Below are 7,465 nucleotides of genomic sequence, written 5' to 3'. Positions count from 1 at the left end.
GGGGCTACCAACTGCCCTCTTGGGCCTAGACACAGGCTTGGGCCAGGATCCAGGTTTGGGACATAGCTGAGCCCTTTCCTGAGATTGTGTGTGTGTGTGTGTGTGCGTGTGTGTACTGGGAATTGAACTCGGGGGATTCTACCTACAAGCTACAACCCCAATATTTTTTAAATTTTTTTTGTCTTGACACAGGGTCTTGCTAGGCTGCTGAGAGACTCACTAAGTTGCGGAGGCTGGCCTCAAACCTGCAATCCTCATGTCTTAGCCTCCCAAGTACTAGGATTACAGGCATGTGCCACCACGCCTGCCCTTTCCTAGAATTTTCTGAGTTAGCAATAGAGGAAGAGGACAGTCGCTCTTTGGTAGCAAGGCCGTGAAGCAGGAGCCCAGCACTGCCTCCTACAACTGTATTGAGGAGCTGGTCTGCAGTGGGAGAGCGGGAAGCACAAATTCAGAGAAGAAAGTTCTAGGAGACTGGAGAGAACCTTTTGCAGCTCTGCGCCTGGATCCAACTGTGCCTGAAGCCAGATGCACTCCTGCTCACTGGGCAGTTTAGTACCTGAGCCAAGAAATCCCACCTTGTGCCCGAGCTGGAGAGGTCCTGCCTGCCACGAGGGGGGCTTGACGGGTCCAGGAACAGGTCAGTGCTGCCCGGGGGTGGGGGTGGCGTACAGACACCACGGTCCTGCAGATCTGTGCCCCTTGTCCCTGGAACTTGGAGCATGAAGTATCGGGGTGCCCCCGCCCTGCCAGTTGATCAGATCCCAGAATAGTGTAGAGATTCAGCTGGGATTCTCAGAACGACCGCTCAACTACGGGGTCATCTGCCAGCACGCCCGTGATGTCACGGTGTCTTCTGCAGCCGCGCCAACCGGGGGAGGCTGGACACTCAATGGTGTGACCTTGGACTTGTTCTCTTTTCTTTCTCTTTATCTCTCTTTCTTTCTTTTCTCTTTTTATTTTTGCAGTACTGGGGATGGAACCCAGGGGCATTCTACTCTGGGCTACACTGCCAGCCCTATTTTTATTTTTTATTTATTTATTTATTTTTTTTGCGGTACCGGGGATGGAACCCAGGGCCATTGTACCTCCGAGCTACACCCCCCAGTCCTCTTTTTCACTTTTTTATTTTTTGAAATAAGGTCTCCCCGAGTTGCGAAGGGCTTCCCTAAGTAGCTGAGGCTGTGGGCGAACTGTGATCCTCTGGTCTCCGCCTCCTGACTGCTGGGATGACAAGCATGCGCCGCCACGCCCGGCCCAAATTTTTGTTCTTTATTTTTTTTATTTTTTTATTTTTTGGTGGTACTGGGGTTCCTGGAAGCCCGTCTATCTCCGGGCTACACTCCCAGACCTATTTTATTTTTGGAAACAGGGTCTCCTAAGCCAGTGCGGCTGGCTTCAAACCTGCGCGATCCTCCTGTCTCTGCCTCCCAAGCGCGGGGGTTACAAGCGTGCGCCACCACGCCCGGCTTGTTCTTTATTTTGAAACAGGGTCTCACTGAGTTGCAGAGGGCCTCATGAAGTAGCTGAGGCTGTCAGCGAACCCCGATCCTCCCGTCTCAGCCTCCCAAGTACAGGGATGACAAGCGTGCACCACCATGCCTGGCTTACGTTTTCTCATTTCTAAAATGAGGTTGCTAGCAGTATCTACCTCTGAGGGTTGCTGGGAAAATTAAGTGGCTTAATCCCTACAGAGGCCCCTGCTGTCCTCGTTGTTTGCAGTTCTCCTTCCTGGTGGTCACTTCAGCGTGGGGCATGGACCAAGTGAACACTGGGAATGTGTCCAGGGAATGTAGACAGTGAGACACAGCTCTGAGGGGGCATGCTCTGTGCCAGAGGCGCACACGCACACGCTCGCACCCTTTCTCTAATGCATGCGCGTGCGCGCACACACGCACCCTGCACGGTGGTCCTTCCGGGGCGCAGGGCCTGCCCAGCCCCTGGCTTCTCTGGAGGGAGCCTGCAGCTCTCAGCTCTGCTGTCATTCCAGCACCTCGTTGCTGAGCGCGCAGCTTGGAGCCTGGCTCAGCCCCACACCACGCGTCAAGGGCAGCAGGAGCTGCCGTGTCCTGGGAGCTGGGAAGTGTGCGTGGGGAGCTGGTTAACCTGGTTGGACCCGGGGCTTGCTGGCCCCAGGGCTGCGAGCCCTGGAAGCTCCTGGAAGCTCCGGCTCATCATTTCTTGGGGCCTCTAGTCTCTTCCAATTCCCTGGTTCCCAGAGCAGCATTCCAAATCCTGCCCGGAGGCTCTGAGGGGTCTGGCTCGGCTGTGGCCCTGGTGGGATGGACTTGTGGTTTTCAGGCTTGCCCGCACTGCATTTTTGAGGACCCCCAGGGCCAAACAGCCCCGTCCATCCTCGGCCACACCCAGCAGCGTTCCTGTGAGCTGTGCACAGGCGCATCCGTGTCTCTGGCTGTTCTGGGCTGGCACGCTGCACGGGTGACCCCAGGGGCTGTGAGTGGGGCGCGAGGGACTGCTCGGAGCATCGAGGATTGGAGGCTGTGCGTTAGGCTGGCGCAGGCAGCCCTCAGTAAGGCATCCAGCGCAGCGCTCTGTGCGATGGGGGATGTCTTAACGCCCTCAGAGATTGGCTTGTGTTTGGGGTCTTCCTTATGTTCAGGGCATTAACCCTTTGTGCGACTGCCCAAGGTCCCTGGGCGGGTCAGTGGTGGTGGGGAGAGCACCTCTCTGGGGGCTCCCAGGCCTCTCCACCCCACCCAGGTTTCTTAGCACCCCGGTGGCTCGGAGCTTAAGCTCAGAAAGCCTGGTGTGGGGGGAGAGCCTTGGCCTGGGTGCTGCTTCTTCCAGAGCTCCTCATTTGCCTCCCACTCCCCACACTTCTTGCCTGGTGGGGTCCCAGGGGCGGTGCAGAGTCCCCAAGCCCAGTGGCTTCCTGCGCCCAGCACCGCGCTTCCAACAAAGGCGGCCGGCCACGTGCCCTCCTAACGCAGCCCCCGAGCGGGGGCAGTCGCGGCCCCCCAGCCCCGCTCTGGCCAGGGCTGAGTTGGGGCGCGACGCGGCGCCCGGGGTGCGCACCGAGCGCCCCCACCCCGCGCCGCCGCCCCCAGCCGCGCCTCGCCCACTCCCATCCGCGGCCGCTGCAGCGCCCTCGAAGCGGCGCTAGGGGGAGCTCTGGCAACTGGCTTGGTGGATTGAGTCAAAACCGTGCATCCAACTGCTATTTCCTTGGACTTGCAGGGGGAAAATGGGGAGGGGGAGACGCACCGCTCCCCCTCCTCAGCAGCTCCAGATTCCTCCCGTGGGAGGCCGAGAAAACAGCCCGGGGGGGGTGAAGGTGCCTTTCCTCGCCGTAACTCACGTCCCCAGAGCCTCCCTGCCACCCCCATCGTGGACCTCTGCGGCCCCCCGCGTCCTGCAGTGTCCCCGAGAACTTCGCCTCGCACGACCCCGGGACCCAGAGCCGAGCATCCCCCGAGACGGGCTCGCGTCCGCCTCCCGAGCCTGGGCTGGGGGCCCCTCGCAGCAGCCCCTCCTCCCGCCGCGGGAGGCGTGAAGGCTGGGGTGGGGGGCGTGAGCTGTCCTGCTGGGCGGCTGGCGCGGGCGAGGGGCGCGGGGGCGAGAGAGCTTTAGGGGGCCAGCCAGCCGGGGCCCGCGACGCCGAGCCGGCTGCGTGTGCTTTCCTCACCGCCCCCTCCCCGTGCCCTCCCCGCGCGCCCCGGGCCGAGCCGCGGTTCCAGATGTGAATCTGGCTCCAGCGGGGGGCAGGCGCCCCCGGCCCGGCACATTCCCCCACTCTGAGGTCACCCGTCGGTGGTCAGCGGGGGGCGCGCCCCGAGCCTCCGGCCTCCGTCGGCGGGGAGGGGGGCGGCGGAGCGCGGCGCAGGGGAGGGCGCGGGGAGGGAGACGCCGCCAGCACACCACCAAGTGGCACCGAGCAGTGATAACAAACTCAACTTTAAAAAAAAGGGAGAAAAGGAGAGGAAAAAAACTTCCCCAAGTTGCAGCCGAGACGTGCGGGCGTGCGGCGGGGGCGCGTGGGTGGCCCGGCGCCCCGGCCGGGGGGAGCGCGCACTCCGGCCCCCGGGCCCGCGCCGGGCTGGGGGGGCGCGGGAGGCCGAGACCCCGGCGGCCGGCTCCCGGGGGCGGGCTCCGCCCGGGCCTGGGGTGTGGGCAGCTCCGGGCCGGAGAGCGGGGTCTGTGCGCGGAGGGGGCCTCTCCCACCTCGCCCTCCCTCCGCGCCGACCCCAGGCCCATCTCCAAACCAGGCACCACCGTGCTCTGCAGTCGAGTTTTTATTAAGATTTAAACAAATAATCTGAACAGTTTTACCCGGCGATGGACAATTCCGTATACACAAAGATACAGGAGGGCGAGGGAGAAAGGGCCCGGGAGGGAAGGCTTGGTAACTTGTTTTGGAGTCGGCCTGGTGCTGATGGCAGAAGACCAGAGGGGCTGCGGACGAACCCCACCTTTTTACAACAAAAGCCTTTAAAACTGAGCAAAATCCATCGAGCTGAGGACACAGGACGGGGCTCGGGCGGCGCTGGTTTCGGGAGACGCAGCCGGGGACGGCTCAACTTGGGAGCGGACGCACCCCGCCGCCGGCCAGGAACTTGGGAAAGTCTCCACGCCGCGGCCCCTCCCTCCCGGCCGCGGGGACCCAGGTGGAGACTCGACTTCCTTTTTTGTTTAGTGAGGACCGCAGTGCTGGGCATGATGGGAAATGTAGTCCTCCGCGCTCGCCCCCCACCCCTTCCCCAAACAGTGTCCGGGAGTGTTGGGGTGTCCGGCGCCACCCCCGAGTCCGGAGCCGGGCGGAGGAGGGGAGGAGAGCCGAGCGGGGGGGGGCGGGGAGAGGAGGGGTTCACGGCGCCCGCCCCGGGAAGAAAAGGGGAAAAAAAAAAGTTGAAGTGTTTTCATTTCTGCCTTCTCATCCTGAGAACTTTGAGGCCGCCCCCAGAGGGGAAATGTGACCCAAACGTCCCTTTTGGAGATGGAGTTTGCCTTTGTTTTTGGCTCGGGATTTCACAAGACCCCGCTCTCACCCCGCGGGGGGCTCGGGGGCGCGGAAGGCCGGCCCGCGGCTCTGACTCCGGCGGACCCGGCCCGGCCCGCGCCCCCCGCCGGCCTCGCCCCCGCCGGCCTCCGGCAGCGGCCTCGCTCACGTGCAGGCTCCCCGCTCGCCGCCGCCGCCGCCGCCGCCGCAGTCGCTACAATGAGAGGGGGGAAAGAGCCGGAGAAAACACAAAGCGTACTTAAACAGGCGCTCTCCTCTCTGCAAAAATAAAGTCCGAGAATTTAGATTTCTCTTTTTTTTATTTTACAATTTATAAAACATCAGCTGCCTTCCCCGCTCGCCCGCAGCTCAGCCCCGCGTCCCCGGGCGCCCGCTCGCTCCCTCCTCTCGCCCCTCGGCCGAGTCTTTGTCTGGCCCCAGCCCCGCGGGGCCCCCGGGCCCCCGAGCCCCCGGGGGTCCCTAGAAGGCGACAATGGCTCGAGTCCAGGCGCCGAGGCTGGCGAGCGCCTGCTTGGCGCACAGCTGCCCGTTGAGCGGCGGCGGCTGCTCGGAGGAGTCCGGCTGTCGGCTCACCAGCCCCGAGAAGCCCGAGCCGAAGATGCAGATCAAGTTTGAGATGTTGGACGCGTCCGGCGACGCGTCCGGACAGAAGTCCTCGAAGCGGGCGCGCTTGCAGGGGGCGAACGCTGCGCCCCCGGGGGGCTCGGCGCCCAGGTCGCCCGCGTCCCCGGCCCCGTCGCCGCCCTCCTCCTCCTGGCCAGGGTAATACTTGCGCTTGCAGCCCGCGGCGGACGCCAGGCCGGGGCCGGGGGCGCCCGGGCCGCAGCAGGGGCAGTGGGCGGAGGCGCAGCAGTCCTGGTGCAAGTAGCCGTTCTCCACCGTGGTCACCACGTGAGTGTCCAGGTCCAGCACGGTGGTCTGGCTGCTGCAGTGCACGCCGAAGTCCGAAGGGGCCGGGTACGCGCCCCGGTAGAAGCCCGGGGAGGCGGCGGGGGCCGGGGAGGCGGGCGGGGAGGCGGCGGCGGCGGCCGGAGGGGCGGCCCCGGGGGGCGCGGCGGGCGCGGGGCCGGCGGCCGAGGCGCGAGGGTCCCGCGGGCAGAGCGCGGCGGGCGCGGGCGGCGGCGGCGCGGGGCCGGGCGGCAGCGGCTCCAAGGGCGGCCCGCGGTGGGGCGCGCCGGGCGGCGGCTGGAGCGCGGCGCACCCGGGCAGCTCCGCGAGCGCCCCGGCCGCGGCCGCCGCCGCCGCCGCCGCCGCCGCGCAGCCCCTGGGCGCCGGGTGCTGGTGCTGGTGCAGCTGCTGCTGGAGGTGCAGCTGGTGGAGCTGGTGGAGCTGGTGCAGCTGGGGCCGGGCGGCCGGCTCGCGCGCCTCCGCGTCCCCGCCGCCGCCAAGTTGGAGCGGGCCGAAGTCGGCCCCGCTGGCCGGCGTGCCCGGCGCCGCGTACGCGAGGTGCTGGTGCTGGTGCTGGTGCTGGTGCTGGTGCTGGTGCTGGTGCTGGGGCGGCTGCTGCTGCTGCTGCTGGCGCCGGTAGAGCTCGGCGTAGCGCTCGCTCAGGTAGAGCTGGCGCGCGTTGCGGAGCACGTAGGACACCAGGAGGTTCTTGTGCAGCTTGATGCCGCCGCGCTGGGTCCGGGAGCTGTGGATCTTGCGCAGGGAGATGCTGATGAGGCTCTGGGCGTCCAGGGCGCACTCCATGCTCCCGCGGAGCCCGCGGCGGCAGAGTGGCCGCCGCCGCCGCCGCTAAGGCCGCCGCTGTTTCTGTCTTCGGCCAGTCGCTCGGGCGCGCCGGGCAGGGGAAACCGAGAGCCCAGGTCAGCGGGTCGGCTGCGCTCCGAAAGGAGCCGCCACCGTGCGCCGCGCGCCACCCGCAGGCTCGCGCTCCCCGGACGGCGCCAAAGCAATGAGCCTCTGCCGGCCCCGGCCCCAGCTATTTAGCCGGGCGCTCAGGCCCCGCCTCGTACCGAGCGGACCAATAGGAGGGCTCAGAGCCTCCCGAGTGACAGGCGCTGCCCGCCCCGGGGCCACTCGGCGGGCCAATCAGACCAAGGCGGTTCCTTTGTGCTATTCAAATACCAAACGGACCCCAGGCCTCCAACGCCGCCGCTGCCTCGAACGTTCTCCCGGGGCCGCCGCGCCGCGCGGGGCTCGGGGCCGCCGGGGCCGCGGTCGGCCGCAGGGCTGGCCTCGCGGTGGCCACGTCGGAGCCCACGGCGGCCCGCGGCCTCGCTCCCCGGAGCTGGGGTCGGCTCGCCTGAGCGCCGCGGCCACGGCTCCTCCCCTCCCGCGCGGCGGGCCGCACCTGCGGCAGGTGCGCGGCCCCCGCCCCCCGCCGCCGCCTCCTCCCCGCCGCCCGGGTGACCCGCGGGAGCCGCGGCCTCCGCGAGGGGCTGGTGCGGCCGCCGCTTGACCCTGGGGGGGCCCGACCCTCCGCCGCAGAGAAGGTTGGACCTGACTCCCCGGGAAGGCGCTCCGGGAACGCTGTGCGCAGGG

At 66.7% G+C, this 7,465-nt stretch overlaps 1 protein-coding gene across 1 annotated transcript; it reads right to left on the bottom strand.

Annotated features, from left to right (window-relative positions):
- Positions 1 to 5,437: 5,437 nt before the first annotated feature.
- Positions 5,438 to 6,670, bottom strand: IER5L (immediate early response 5 like; the record flags this gene model as incomplete). The annotated part of the gene is made up of 1 exon (XM_080709297.1): positions 5,438 to 6,670. One exon carries the CDS (start codon positions 6,668 to 6,670, stop codon positions 5,438 to 5,440), a length of 1,233 nt encoding a protein of 410 aa, XP_080565423.1.
- Positions 6,671 to 7,465: the final 795 nt, after the last annotated feature.

The sequence above is a fragment of the Muscardinus avellanarius genome, assembly GCF_963383645.1.
Source record: "Muscardinus avellanarius genome assembly, chromosome: 13".
In the NCBI taxonomy this organism is placed as follows: Eukaryota; Metazoa; Chordata; class Mammalia; order Rodentia; family Gliridae; genus Muscardinus; species Muscardinus avellanarius.
Note: the sequence above shows the minus strand (reverse complement) of the source record. Positions and strands in the feature narration are given on the sequence as shown.